This window comes from Drosophila sechellia, chromosome X, assembly GCF_004382195.2.
Source record: "Drosophila sechellia strain sech25 chromosome X, ASM438219v1, whole genome shotgun sequence".
In the NCBI taxonomy this organism is placed as follows: Eukaryota; Metazoa; Arthropoda; class Insecta; order Diptera; family Drosophilidae; genus Drosophila; species Drosophila sechellia.
Genome location: NC_045954.1, coordinates 9,289,572 through 9,304,980, shown reverse-complemented (window position 1 = coordinate 9,304,980; position 15,409 = coordinate 9,289,572). Strand labels below are relative to the sequence as shown.

At 38.7% G+C, this 15,409-nt stretch overlaps 2 protein-coding genes and 2 long non-coding RNA genes across 4 annotated transcripts in view; 3 read left to right on the top strand and 1 right to left on the bottom strand.

The window, feature by feature from the left end:
• Positions 1 to 9,282, top strand: part of LOC6617459 — a 44,598-nt gene extending 35,316 nt beyond the window's left edge. The window contains exons 2-3 of the mRNA XM_002041740.2: positions 6,826 to 7,328; positions 8,718 to 9,282. Of these exons, the coding sequence (XP_002041776.1) occupies positions 6,856 to 7,328; positions 8,718 to 8,901 (657 nt within the window). The 5' untranslated portion in view covers positions 6,826 to 6,855 and the 3' untranslated portion in view covers positions 8,902 to 9,282. The remainder of the gene's footprint in view (positions 1 to 6,825; positions 7,329 to 8,717) is intronic.
• On the bottom strand, positions 5,114 to 6,066 carry LOC6617460. Its single transcript, XM_002041741.2, has 2 exons — positions 5,915 to 6,066; positions 5,114 to 5,854 (listed from the first exon to the last, which is right to left on the bottom strand). Exons 1-2 carry the CDS (start codon positions 5,996 to 5,998, stop codon positions 5,369 to 5,371), a joined length of 570 nt encoding a protein of 189 aa, XP_002041777.2. The 5' UTR covers positions 5,999 to 6,066; the 3' UTR covers positions 5,114 to 5,368.
• Positions 9,283 to 9,607: 325 nt separating the features above from the next.
• On the top strand, positions 9,608 to 13,194 carry LOC116802022. The gene is made up of 2 exons (XR_004362424.1): positions 9,608 to 9,768; positions 10,924 to 13,194. It is a non-coding gene; the product is annotated as an uncharacterized LOC116802022 (long non-coding RNA).
• Positions 13,195 to 14,266: 1,072 nt separating this feature from the next.
• On the top strand, positions 14,267 to 15,018 carry LOC116802187. The gene is made up of 2 exons (XR_004362555.1): positions 14,267 to 14,536; positions 14,606 to 15,018. It is a non-coding gene; the product is annotated as an uncharacterized LOC116802187 (long non-coding RNA).
• The last annotated feature ends 391 nt before the right edge of the window (positions 15,019 to 15,409 follow it).

The following is a 15,409-nucleotide window of genomic DNA, read 5'->3' as shown; positions in this document are numbered from 1 at the left end:
GGTTGGGAGCCAGGGTCCGTGCCCCTAATGCTGCAAAATTCTCCCCTGCTGATGGGTATCAAATTGATGTCGGCAGCTCGGAGTGATTGAATTTCTGGGTATTATACACAAAATGAGTACATGTGTAAACATTTACATACCTCGCATCTGAAATGGTTACTACACGAATTATGAAATTAGTTAGATAAAATCAGTCTTGATATTTTAATGTGAACTTGCATTACGCTTAAGTAAGCAAGTATATAATTATAATTGCTAGGGAATGTGTATACATTATTTACGGGGTATCAACATGTCTGTGTCAGTTTTAACTTATCATATACGTTTAGTGGAGTTCATATTTGGAAAGCATTGGAAATTTGGTTGCCTGTTGCTGCCGCCTGCATCTGAAATCAATAAAAGTCGACACGAGCACATTTGCTCCTCATTCACAGCCGAGGAAAATCTTTGGGCCCGAAATAAAAATATGACGGAAAAGCTTTCGACGTTGACTGGAAATTTTCATTCCGCATTTATGATTTCCACACACTTTGGGAGTCATTTGCACCGCCATCACGTGCCGACAATCACGCAAAATCATTGCGCCGTCATTTATTAGCAGGACAAAGGGCGGAAAATGGGAAAAACGCTTTATGGAGTTGCCACTTCCGCTTTGCCCGGACGCAGGTCCAATGTCACTGCCATGGAATTTCCCGACTTCCAACCAACGCCATCCATATCCATATCCCATTGGTTAGGTCAGCAAATTGTTTTGGGTCTGCGTTAGATGAAGATATGAAATTTGAAGAGCTCAATTTATCATTTCCCAAGAAGAGTAGCACTTAGAAAAATATCAGCTTACACGAAAATAATATTGATTGAATAGTGCATGTAAAAACATAGTATTCACTAGTATTCCTTAAAATATTAATGAATCATTGTTTATAATTGTTTGAAAGGCTAAATATATCTTTTATTTTTTTTAGTGTTTACTTGAAGTTCTTACATTTTTGTTTGAATTCTTTAAAGAAGATCGTATCTGCATCTTCCAAGAATATTCTAGCGCAACAAGTCCATCATCATAAATTGAAAATAAATTAATGGCACCTGTGATTCGGGCTTGGTGACCTCTAGACCCTTGACCGTTCAACTCAAGCCTTGTCATTCAATTTAGATTTACTGTTGTAATATGGCCAGTAGCTAAACATTTTTCTCTTTGACACACTTGGTCATTTATTTATTTCGGGAGCAAAAGACTTTCGCCCATTTATCTTAATCAATGTAAAAATGGCCATTTATCGTTGTGGTTTGCTAAAATTAAATACAAATGTATCTATGAATGTTTTTGTTTATTTTTTATCTAGATTTCTGTTTACATTGGCTAACAGCTACAATTATCTCATGCCATTGATCAGAGCAACTAACCCGGAATAATTAGCCAATCTAATATTTATTATGTATTTAGAAGGCAAACAAATGCCTGCATTACACATTTTGAATGCAAACCTAAATGACAATATCTGCACGCCTCAACAAATGCAATCTAATATTTAGACAACCTTTTGGCCGGTTTTTGTTAGTGAATTAATTTTGGATAATAATTGCTGCCAGCATTTGAACATTTTTTTGGAAAGAGAATAAATGAATAGCAGGCATTTGTTGCCTCATTTTGGGCATAATTAATACAAAACAATTACTAAATGTTAAAAGTATTCTCTCATGCGTGGATACTAAGTTGTTAAAGTTGTCATATCATAAAGTTCATTGTAATTTTAACATCATATTTGAAAAGAACATTTAAGTCCGTCAATTTAAGTGGTCTTCTAGTCCTGCCAAATGTCACAGAAATTACAATTTTCAGAGAAGTTATGACGAAAATTCCGTTTGCAAATATCAAGTGTTTGGCAAAATCCGTTGTTACGAATTTCTGTCATCATTATCAGTTTTTTGGCCATAACTTTAAAAATAATTGCCTGAATGTATAATATCATACCTCGTTGAGCTCGTAATTAAATTGCCAATATAACTGTGTTCAAAAATACAAATTCTATTTTTTCGCCATTTTTTGCAAATTTTGATGATGTTACCCCTTACAAAGAATGCAAAAAGTGACCCAAAAATAAATTTTTCTAAATTCTTCAAAAAAAGATAGGAATCGTTAGCAGTTATTCTTTCGTCTATATGACAAATTTCAGCGAAGTTATGACGAAAATTCCGTTTGTAAATATCAAGTTTTTGGCAAAAGCCGTGTTTCCAAAATTTCGTACATTAAAAATCAGTTTTTTGGACACAACCTGTCCAATATGGAATGCCTGAATATGGAATGTTATACCTCGTTGAGCTCGTAATTCAATTTCCAAAAATTCTATTTTTTTTGTCATTTTTCGCAAATTTCCCCTTACAAAAAATGCAAAAATTGACCCAAAAATACATTTTTCTAAATTCTTTAAAAAGTTATAGAAATTATTAGCATGGGTATTAAACTGCTATTCTTTCGCCTCTATGACATTTTTTGGACAAGTTATGATGAAAATTCTCTTCGTTAGGTTACATAATTAGCCAATTACCATTGGGGATACATTGTAATTTTTTTGGAAGTGTAAAAAGTACGGATTGTGGTCTGATTTCTGTTCGTTTCCGATTGTCCGTATCACCTAAAATTTCTGTTTCGTATTCAAGGGTCACGATTTAGGTTTTGTTCGATACTGTTCTGTTCTAATTAAACCATTTTGAAGTTGATTGCGTTTTCAGCGCACGGCTGTTAGCTGCCGCTTTTCGTCGATAAATCAAATTTAAATGTTTGAGTGCTACTCAAACTGACTACTGCCCCCCATAGTACTTCCCCCCACTCCGGCACACAAAAAATAAAGCCGAAAACCCGAATCGAACACACGCCACGCAAAAATGTCAGCTGCCTCGCGGGGAATTCGCATTGGAATTGGTCTTTGTATTCAGCTTTTTTTTGTTTCTATCGAATCCTCAGATTGTTGTGCTTTGTGCGTATTTTTAATGTTATTTAAATACATAATAATTCCGTTATTTAAAATCTTTTTTCTGTGGCCCTGAGGGAGGGCGATGCTCGGAGTAAACCAATCAAATCAGTTTACTTCACTCCCTTGTGGTTTTTTTTTGCCTCAAAGTGTAAATACTGCAGTTTATTATTAATTATACTACAAAATATATGATTTAAAAAAACTAGATGATAGCATTTATTTATATTGAAATCACTATTTTAATACATATATAATAGTTGTTTAACAACATTTTTCAATAACAAATGCCCTTGCGTAACTAACCATCAACATAACCACAATGCATGGGATAATATTTAATTCTGCATAAGCCGGTTGGCTTTTCTCATTCCCTTAATTAGTGCTTTTTCAGAGCAGTAATGGAATGCCAGCCCCTAACTTTCCTAATCGCATTAAAGTTCCCGAACAAGACGCCCCTCCAAAAACCGTCGCTGTGACCTTGCTGCCTCAAATCAATTCGAAAAGGGACTACAAATCGGGGTGGTATATATCATAATTGAGCCACTCGATTGCCTCGCCTTGCGCGCCATTGTAGTTGCCGTAGTCAGCAGAACTTTTCAGCCATTTCCACCGACTTTTCCCCACTCGCATTTTCTTTACACTCTTCCGATTTTCATCAGTCTCTCGTGGGTCTATCTGTCAGCTCACACGATGAGTATTTAGCAGGGGCGAAATAAAAAGCGATTTGAATTTTTTGGCAGCCTCTGACTTAACCCCTAACAACCTATATCCGTTGCTCTGCCCGAAAGAGAGAGACGCCTGTATTGCGCTAGAGAGAGACGCACTGAGCGATGGTTGTCAATTTTCATTTTCATTGCGAGCGCGCCAAAAAGAGAAATTTAAATGAGGCTATCTTTCGGTTTTCTTTTTTTTTTGTATTTATTGCCCGTGTGTGTGTATTTGTTTATTTGCGTTGTTTATCAGGCTTAAAGGCGTACGTGTGTGTGTGTGTGAGTTGGCTCTTTTGCTAATTACTTGCTGTTTAGCAGGGAAGCTGGGTCAAAGGTTATGCCAGAACTCAATTCGCAATCGATTCGCAAATCGTCGTCGCTCTTCGCTATTAATAGACGCTCATTATTGGCATTTTAGGCATTGGCCCAGCTCTTTGGCGCCAGTGAAGTCAGCCGAATCACAGGGACAAAGATGCTAAAAGTCTTTCTCGAAAGCAGCTTAAAATATATATAGAAAGTTATAGTTGTGAAAATTAAATTCAATTATATTTGGAAGTAATGTTTAAATTTTACATATTTTTCTTAATTCTTTGTATACATTCGATTCCCAAGTCATTACTTTTTGCAATGTTTAGCTTGATAAATAAGCACAGCTTTAAAGAAATGTCACCACCATAAATCCTGCGATAAGGAAATCAAGCAATTTTTCAACTTCCAAACAAGTCGACTTGTCAGGACTCATCCCTGGTCCTTGAGTCCGCGAATTAAGCCGGCGTCTTGTTGCCTACACACGAATCGGATTCCTTTCCCTTTTGTGATGCTGATGGCCCTAATGCTTAATAACAATTTCATTTACATTTTCGGCACATTGCGCATCGGCTTTTGGGCCACGTGGCGTATGCGCAATGTCCCGAAGCCGAAAGGTATTTATTCCTATTCATTTTTTTTGTTTCGCTTCGTTTTTGGTTGGCATCCATTGTTTTGCGACCTAGAAAGGGTTTTGCTTATATATACATTTTGTATGATTGTTTCTGCGCTCCCTCACAGCCTCCATTATGAATTCAATTCAATTAATTGAGACATTTTCGTTTTGGCAACTGTTTTTTTTTTTTAAATTTCGTTTCGTTGTGGGATTTGCTCCGCCCACTGGACACGCCCCCCTGGGGGGATATATATTCGCTTTGTCCTGACGCCCCCGCAATTTCCGGTACGCTTGGCGGCACTGCAACGCAATTATAATGCACAAAGGCTAATTAAAGCGCAAACGGGGGAATAAAGTTGAACAATGTACGAGTATTGGTTCTCGGATTTGCGGTAAAAATACAAGGTAACAATGTCGCATTTTTTTTTATTGTAATTTGTTTGCTTGATACAGTGTACTTTAATTACCAATAGGGACTGTACTGTCAAGTGCCTATTGTGCCACAAAATTGCAGATTCTTAATGGGGTCGGGGTATTTGCGGCAATGTCACGGTGTCCATTAATGTTAAACCACTTTTATGGGCTTATTTTAATAGGCTTTTAGCAATACAATTTATGCGGCAGAGTAAATAGTTTATCTTAATTGCTTGATACGCCTTTACAGTTTATAAAATAACAGAAAATAAGTAAGTGACAATGCGGATTATGATGCATTAACCAAGACTAAAATCGATGCTGTTGATTTTAGCTAATTGCATTGCAGCTCAGAAGGTTTTCTGCGTCACTTCGACGAGTGCCTCAAAAAAGAGCTCAATCAATCCGAAGGATTTCATTTCGAATTTGTAAATGCCATCGGGCAGATAAGTGGGAAATACATCGGGGCTCAAAACACACGTGTTGTACGTAAATTTCTGAGCTGCAATCAGTTCGAGTTTGTCCTTGAATTGCGGAAAATTGGAACAATTGGCCGCGGATGGCATGATCATATCCTTGTAGTAGGTGTTCATCGCTTGGTAGACTCCTGTACGCGGTACCGAATAGGGTTCGAGTTTATATGTTTCGCCACCGTCGTTGCTGCGATAGATATTAACCTCGCCCTCAAGATCCTTGGGAACGTCCACGTTGAGGTACAAGTAACCACTCATCGTGTATTCGCCGCGACCTTCGCGATCCAGATGCGTTTCACCACCGGCCACCGATTCATTGTTGGTCGCCATTCTGGTCGATCTGATGCGATATGTCCACGTTTGCTATTTTTAATATATTTATTTGCAATAAATGTGCTATTTTCAAACTGAACTAGTGCTCACTTTACTTCGGATGAGGCCACCCATTATGGAATCGCAGCACATTACAAGTATGAGTATTGGCACCATTCGCAATTTTCTGCCCATTGTTCGTTGTTTTCACTGCTCCAAATCTATTCAAACTCAATTTATATTTATATGAATGTTTTGTGACTAATTCGCTACAGGTTTCCGGTTGAAAAAAAAAAAAGCGTTAACACATTTCAATTGAGTAGATAGCAATTATTTAAACATTACACCCCCATGTCGCGCACAGATTAATCAATTTGAAAACGTTTGTTACGTTATTTAATTAAAAGCGAAAAACCCAAAAGAGATTATATTCGGGGAAAGGCGAACAAAAGCTGATGCTGATATAAACCGATCATCCTGCATGTTTCGCTTAATATTTTAATACAAATATTCATATGCAAAGCCACAATTTATAACTACTGGCCGACCCATGAATATTTCAATAATCCAGTTCAGCTTTATGGAGTGACAAATTGATTTGGTGTTCATCTGACACTTTCAATGTTTTCATTATTTGCCATTCTTTATGTCTTTAGGCCCCATTTCCATACCACATTTACTACCAACAGCATCGAATCGAATTTACCCAACGCCTTCGTGGACAATTCAACAATCAAAGTAAACAAAAGTTGGCGCCGCAAAAATCAAGCTCAGCTGTGGCAAACTTTTGCAGTTGATTTAAATTTTGCTAACCGAATTTGATTGTTGGAAAGTTGCCGCCTGTGCACAGTGACCGCAAAATGTCAACAGCACTTCTCTGCTTTTTAAGCTGCACTCACAAAAACAATCGAGTAGGGCATGCAAAACGGAACTTCATTGAAAACTGTGAAAACCATATCAATGTCAATTTCAGTGACAATACTATAGTCCAATAATATTTATTCCATTCTCGTCAATTGCAGAGTAAAAAGCAAGTAATTCAAGCAGCCAAAATGCGTCGCTCCTCGTTCACGCCCGTCTTCAACTTGAGCACCCAGGAGCCGCTGATCGTGGTGGAGGAATCGCACACCGCCGAGGATGGCGATGACTTGGAGGGTGCCGCCGGTGGCTGTGATCCCACTGCGGCCGGCACACGCCGCTCCAACAGCGATGACTCCGAGCCGGACTCGCCGGTTAATCCCTACCTGCTCTGCCCCTTTCCTGATATGCAGCAGCGGCGCAAGCATTCGCTGCCCTCGCTTCAAATTACCGAGGGCATCACCGCCAGCCAGGTGCGTCGATTGTCGGAGGTGGGCGGCGAGACTGGCGGGCTCAGTCCCAAGGAGGTCGAGTTCCTGGCCACGCTCTCGCAGAAGGCCAATCCCACGGCCGGCGGACGCAGGCACTCGGTGGTCACCATATCGGCGGTGCCGCCAACGCTCTTCGGACGCAATCGCCGCGAGTCCATTTCCGGCGTATCCTTCAGGTAAGAACGATTCGCCATTAGCTATTAACCATTGGCCGGCGGAAGTGCGGGGGTTTCGCGCAGCAGGACACGCAACCGCAGGACCTTTGTTAATCAGTACACTGAAGAAAAGTATAACCAAGTGGGAGTGTCAGAAAGAAAATTGATTCAAGTAGAAGTAGATAACTAGAAACCATTAATTTTTACCATATTAATACAATTTATCTTAGCTTAAAAATAATGATTTAAAGATTGAGTCTCTGTCTTATTTTAAACATAAATTAATGATTTTTCTCTCTGTGCACTGCTGGATAGCTCTTGCCCTTTTGCTATCTGCGACTCTATGTACCGGGCCCAATTGAATTGCGCCGCCGGCTGTTTCCAAGCTTTTCTGCTGTGACAGCAACATTTTGATACCCTAATGGGCGACGGGGGCGCGTTGCAGGAAGTGGGCGTGGCCAGGGCGTGGAATAGCCAAAGGGCATAATGAGATTGTCATAAACGGCGACCGGTCATTGCCGTACGATGAGGCAAAATTATGAGTATAGCTATAAATGCGGTAGATACAATAAAATCCTAGGCATTTCGAAAAGTTTGTAGCATACTTTGTGGGGCATCAAGCGAATTATGGTAGATAAGATATACAGTAAAAGTTAATTAATTATTATTATAACTATTAATTATTACTTTAAGCTAACACATAATACATTGATTAATTGGGTTTTTTTATTTAAGCAATTCATTAACGATTTTAATGCAAACCTTTGCATTTCCCATCTTTTTCTTAAAACATAGAGCAACTTGTATCCGACTTGGCTGGCACCAAATCTAGTGACCACACTCACATTGCTTTTGCCCCTGACTTTGTCCAAGTTGTGTGGTGGTCATTTAAATTGCATTCCACCCATCTCGGCTAGCCAAACTCCCAACCCCTCCTCCTGCCACGATTTTCCCCCGTGTCGCGTGTCCATTAAACGACCAACGCACTTTACGATCCCAAGTTGGCGGCTGTAGATGAGCGACCTCGGGGCGGGGAATTTCTAAGGGGAGTGGTGCGTGTGGAGGCTGGGAGGAGCGCCAACGGGGCGTATAATTTATGCTAAAGTGATAACCGCAGACCAATCAACCACTTACTATCGGTTCACATGAATGTGAATGTGGAAATAGCCACGGCAGTAAAATAAAAACTGTAACAGCCTCAGCTAAAATGCCAAATTGTTACGCTTTCTCCCATATCTAGACACATCAACAAAAAGGTAAATTAGGATTAGACCAGAAAAGATTTAAAAAAAAAATACACAGGGAAAAGAACAGGTGAAATCATATATAAAAGATTTTAATAAATACTAAAATAATTATCTTAAATGGATTTTTAGAATTCATTTAATAGCCACTTCTTTTTTTTTGCAGTGGCAGTCGACGTGGCAGCGTCATCGCCGGACCGCCGTTGACCGATCACCGCGGCAGCGTGCACAACTTGCAGTTGGACATCATGGACGGTATCGTCCAGCAGCGGAAGACGCGAAGCGGAAGCGGCGTCTGGACAGCGCCCGTCCTGCAGGAGGCCGATAGCAATGTGCCCGTGCAGACATAAACGGCTGAAGGGCACGCAGGGTAGCTGGGGGCGGAAAGGACGAAAAATGGATGCATGGACGAATGTGGAGAAGGATGGATGGATGAATGGATGGCTGGATGGGATTTCTTCGACAGATGAACGGATGAATTGGGTTGGAAACTGGGCAATACAAACAACCAAATGCCTGGAAACTCCGCCAACTCGAACTGCAACTGGACCTTTATTAACATTTCGTGCTTTTCCCCCGACACAGAAAAAAAAACCCTCACACTCTGCCCCCCTCCGATTTTCCACCGGGAAATTGCTTTTCGCGGCTGCCGCATAAAGCAAACAAACAAACCACAAAAACCGCACGAAACCAAAAAAAAAAAAAAAATCGCATGGAAAATGGCAAAGAATGGTATGTGGAAACTGAAAATAAAGAAAAGCAACACACACACAGAAAAAAACAGGAAAATATAAAACTTCGAAAATGAAAAACTGCAGTTAAACCAAGAACGAGATGGCAAGACCAATTTAAGATGAAAAGAATGTGTGGAAAACGAGACAAGGCAAAACGAACGAGAAAGAGAACCAAACAGGCGGTGAAAAGCAACTGAGAAAAAACACACCGTGACCATTTTGATTGCCAGCAATTTTGGTTAACACCTGTGCCATGTGCCATGCGCCACGCCCACAACTGTCGCCCGCTCCCCGAACACACATCGCCCAAAATTACGACTTAAAAATGGACGCATCCCCCTTGCAAGCATAATTGCAAATAATATTTAATTGGAGTGTTAAGGACGAAGGACAATGGAAAGCAAGAATAGCGCAACACTCGAAACCCTTCCTCGAAATAATTATAATTCCCAAGTGGTCAAAAACAGAACACTTACCCAAAACGTAAGTGATATTTGCCAGAATTTTATCTCGATTCACTTTAATTTCACATTATTTTTAGCACTATTGCTTGATTTTGTGTACCTTTTTTTAGTTGCATAAGTTTTTACCGAAATTTGCGGCACAAATTATTCAAAACCCTTGTGAAAACGGGGTCCTTTAATTGCAGACGTACGAAGTGCTCGAGTGAAACCTAAGTTGTGCTAAAATTATAGTTTCGCCCAGTTTTATGTTTACATTTTTCGTTTTTGTCGTATTTGTAACATTTTATTTTTGACATTTGTCAATGGGCTGTGTGCATTTTTAATAATCCCACTGCTGGGCAGCTAAACATAAAAAAACACACACACACGCACATAATGAAATGCAGCTTTGGCTCAAGGACACTAAAGTGAAAAGGGGTGGGTGGAGTGAAATGGGGGCCAAGGACGCGTCAAGGCTATTGCCGCATAACCCTGAACCCAGCATCTTTCTGATGGGCCAACGTGGCGTATGAGTAATATTCCGCACGCAGCAACAACTGCACCAATGCCAATGCACCAATGACAATGGCAATGCCAATGCCATGGAGCAAGGATCATCTTCCTCGTGTTTTTAATGGCCTGTCCAAGCCCCGGACCACCACCATGGCCACGCCCACACCCCAGTCCGCTCAATAAGGCTAATTTAATGTGGGCATCGTTTAATTGAAACGCGTGTTAGTTTGCATTCCCATCCGGGCCACTTGGCTGGCGCCCCGGCAAACTAATTATAGAAAATCAAAATGCAATTGCCATTGCCAACAGAACGACGTTAAGCTGACTGCCGGCGGCCATTTGGTTTGCAAAATGTGCGGGGCAAACAAACATCAGTTGGTCCTCGCTAAGCACCATGATCATAATCATGTAGGGCAAAATTAATGGTCTGAAATTACCGAGTGTCCTTTAGCGGAGTGAGCACAGTTTCTGACAGCTGCCCGTAAATTATTAACGATTTATATCTGCAATTAACTGGGTGCACAGATTATAGATTCTATAATTTAAATGATGAATTGAAACACTTGTCACTTTCGATTTGCAATTATGAGTTTACACATTTTTAATATTTTTTCCTAACTGAATCACCTAATAATAATAATAATAATCACATAAGATACTAAAATAGACTTTCTCTCCACAGGTTCCATTATAAATCGATTTCAAGTAAACACGCAACTCAATGTAATCAGTTTATAAAATAAAAACACATGAAATTAAATCTATATATTGTATATTCAGGAATTGATATATTAGTGAATAACTAGCGAGAACGAAAAAAAGTGGAAAAAGAGCGACTTAAAAATAACTATTTACTTAGTACCTAGTTACTCCTCATTTTTTTTGGATGTTGTGTAGATTCGTGAACCACCGCATGAAAGAAAACCACCAAAATAAAAAACTAACTAATATACAATCCCACAGACTATTTACCTATAGAACAGAATCCAATGCAATTAGAAAGTGGAAATCCTCAGGTGCTTTTCGAACTAGCTCGTTTTTCCATTTACCAGTTACCATTTAACCCTGATTGCTTCAATCAACCAGTGCAATCAAAATTGAAGAGAGTTGACAAATATACCATGTACCTAAAAACAAAAAAACAAGCAAAAATCCAACATTAAAGATTTAGTGGAAAAGTGAAAAATATAACAATGAAAATGATACCTAGGCTAAGAGCAAAACGATTTATCGCCAAACCAGCATTAAAACGAAGTGGAAATTCAACTATTTTTGAACTGGGCCGGCTGCTTGCCCAGCCCAGCAGGTCAGCCAGCCTTTAGTTCGAGTAGCCAGACCCGAAATCCGAAGCCCCAATTAATAATAATACTACACACATGACGAACAACTTGAGAATTTGAGGATTTCTTCAATTTTATTTCGGCTTTGTGTGGGGTAACGTAGTGCAATTCGATGAAATCGAATATTTGGAAAGTCTGTATCGGTTAGATTCATTCATATTTTGCAAACAGTAAACAAATAATTGGATTTTAAATTTGCTAATATCTCCTCATTTGTTTTATTTTCTTCTCTAAGCATTATAGAAAAAACGTAATTAATTTAGTCTTATATTTACAAAAGATTAAGGCATTATTTTGGCACCCTTGATTAAGAATGGAAATATGAATTGAAGAGATCGCCGCACTCTCAAGTCGTTGGAGTTTTCTTTTATATAAGTCTCGATGTTGTTGTTTCTCATAGAGTGTACACATAAACATAGGATATATCGTCGTCATAAATATATTTAGAATGTACATAACAAAATACTCGAATATTTAATTTACTCTCTGTGTTCCTCTGTTCGAACCGGAAACGAGCTTGCGCCTTCTTAGCACTCCAGGAAAATGAAGAAAATTCCCCAATATTCAATATGCTCTGGGAGGATAGCTAAGGAGACCCCTAACAAAAATTTCCCTTTTCCTCTAATTTGACCTGAGAAAATGTCGCTGGACGACGAAGGAAAAATACAAAAGACGTGTGTAAAACAAAACTAGAGAATTTTTTTTATTATTAAACATAGTCAAGGATAATCAACACGAGATGATGGAGAATTTGGCCGATGCTGGCAAAAATGATGATGAGAAAGCAAGGATGTAAAAGATATATTTATAGAAATGAGCTATATGTATACATGCTGACAGATTAATTATATGATTATATAGTAACTTATTGTCACAACGCAAGAGCAATCAATGTTTAACTTTATTAAATGTTACAAAGAGTTTTAAATATTAAATATACTTAATGAAATATATACAGATATACCTATATATTGCAGATTATATTCTATACATATAATTTGTAGGTGAAGCTGAGATGAATAAAATACTAGTCGTACTCGTAGTTCGCCATTATGTTTGCCAAAAACCGGAGATATATGTAAGAAAAGTTGTGTCAGCCATTGCAGAAGTTCGAGGGAAATTATTAAGCAAAAGCTTTTCCAGAATCTCATAAAAATCCATTTGTAAATCTATTGTACCCGCCAAATAAATAATAGTGAACAACAATCCTTATATTCAAAATATACAAACCAAAAAAAGAAAGAAATTTTGGAAAGGCAAATTTAAAACAACAAATGAAAAAAAATTACCGGGCTGGCACTCTTTCTAATTTTTTTGTTAGCATTTATTTCAAAATCGTTATTTCTTGTGTCTTAGCAATAATAATATAATTAAAATGTGTGTGTCGCTCTGTAACTGTATCTATTGTGTTTGAGATTACTCGTATCTTATAATGAATATTATTACTAAACTAAAGCAAAGGAAACAAAAAAAAAAGAAAAGTAAGAAAGCAAAAACGCAGGAGACGCGGTATGGCATCCACAACAGAAATTAAAATTACTAATTAAAACGATTACTTACAGTAGACTTAAGAATACAAAGATTAAATAAAGAAAACGATTTCCTTACATTAACATTGGTGTAACATTTTTCGAAAAAGCTCTTTTGGCTTAACAGAACTTTTTAAACAAAATATAACAGCTTTTAACGGACACTTACCCAATTCACAGTGGCATTGCTTTCTGAAAAAGCTTAAAGCTTAAAAGAGTTAGCTTTTCGAAGAGGTAAAAGTCGATATTATAGGTTTATTTTGGCTTAAACCAATAAACTAGAGTAAAATGCTGGCTAAAAGCTGTTTGGTCGCTTAAGCTTTCGTTTTAAACGGATTTCCGTTTTTTTTGTGCTAAATAAAGGTTTTTTTACGTTCATAGACCCTTTCCCCTGGGTTACGTGGAAAATTGCTTGTTGAAAACCTATAACATCAGTTAACTAACTTTTGTGTCGTGTTAACCTGTCAAACTTTTCCAATTACTCACATGCACTTGGGCTCACCCAAATAATTTACCTTATATCATATCCGTTGCATCCAGTTACATATCCGGAACAATAGTTAAACCAATTTCGAGATCAACTACACGATTAGTAAGTATAATTAATATACACGTAATTTCTGATTGTTCAATAAATAACTTAGGAACTGTTTTATTTTATGCTTGGTTGGGAATTTCTTGAAATAAAAGCATTGATTATTATTTTTGTTATGATATTTAAAGATACTTGCCAAAATGATGTATTGCCTTATGTTAATAACTACGCATATAATTTGTGTAAGCCAGTCATTTATTAGCAGACAAATCGAGCTAAATTGCGATCAAGTGTGCGACCTTGGCGCACTGCCACTCGAGAACATGCTCAACGGCTGGTTAAACTTTGGATGGTTAATATATTTATTTTGTTTTTTTTCGGGCGGGTCACGCTTTCCCCAACGACCCTGGTCTTAAAACGCGCGAGAATCTGTGGGTAAATAAATATAAGAACTGCACGCTTTGGTTTTGTGCATGAAACGTTTGCATCGCATTTCGGTTTCTGCCAATTGTTTTTCTTGGCCCTATCACCTTTCGCTGCGAAATATGTCTGAACGAGAATGTTTTCGAATCCATTAAGACGCAATAGAGAATTTCCCTATAGCTCGTAGCGTTCGGTGATGTCTCCGCAGTGGTGGATTGGACTGGATTGGAAATGTATATATCTTTCTACTTGGCCACCTGATAGGCGAAACAGCTTTTCCCATTCGAAAAAACTCAAATTGTCCAATTCCCGCCTTCCAAGAATGCGGAACGCCAGCAGGCAATCGAGGAAAAGTTTTAAGGAGCCGAAACAGCTGTTCATTTGCTGACTGACTTGCCGGCAATTACAGCGATTTTTCGCGGAAGAAGGGCCTGTTCGAATAGTTTGGGTGCACTCGAATTTTTGATGGTAAATATTCAAGAACTTCTACAAAATTCTCCTGCTCGTTTCTAAAACTAAACAATGGGATTTACTTAGGTTCCGTTTCATATGTGTGCAAGCTTGTACTTGAGAACAAGTGCGTTTATTTTTAGCCGAGTATTGGATTAATTTTCTCGTAAGACATGTAAGAGCTTCCATTATTTTCCTAGAGCAGCACCCTAGCAACCTGTTGAAGGAGCTTGCAACTCGAGCCGCGTTCGCTGCCAGCATAGAGCTCGTTGCACGTGGCAAGCACCGATTGTTTACTCAATATTCTCGGCGTGCCGCAGATTGTGCCTTCAGAAAGCAAAATAAACACAAGTTCCATGAAAAGGTATCATTTGTCAAGCGACAGCCGACAAATGAATACACATACGCATGTATGTTTGTATGTGCATGTGGTCCTATGTACCCAACGACTTAGCGGCTTAAGTAGCTGCTCTAAATAATAAATTCAATTGTAATCAGAATCGTTTATGTAAATATTCAAATCGTCAATTTGCCCGGACCGAAAGAGTGTGAGAGTGAGAGGGGGTGGGGAATTGTCCTCCAATAATCCGCGAGGCAAGCAAAAGTGGCGGCGGGGCAGGTTCAGATAAGCACCCCCATTAAGACAACAATAAACTCAACAAGTTGTTCTGGAAAACTGTCAATTAGAACCACCACGCACTGGTGGCAGCAACAATTGTTCGAATGAAAACACAACATGCAGCATGCTGCACGCTCGAACATGTCTGTGCCATGGAATCGGTGTTGCATCAGAGGTGTAGACGGGGGCTAATAGGAAATGCAGTGTAAATAAATAGTATTTAAACTATAGCAGAGAACAAAGAAAAGTATACTCCGAAGCTAGCATTTTAG

Bases quoted from the DNA above. Each gene is read 5' to 3' on its own strand.
- LOC6617460 (XM_002041741.2), bottom strand. From the start codon at position 5,998: ATGGGCAGAAAATTGCGAATGGTGCCAATACTCATACTTGTAATGTGC. The intron at 5,855-5,914 runs GTGAGCACTAGT...TATTAAAAATAG, and splicing joins GTGGCCTCATCCGAAGTAAA to CAAACGTGGACATATCGCAT.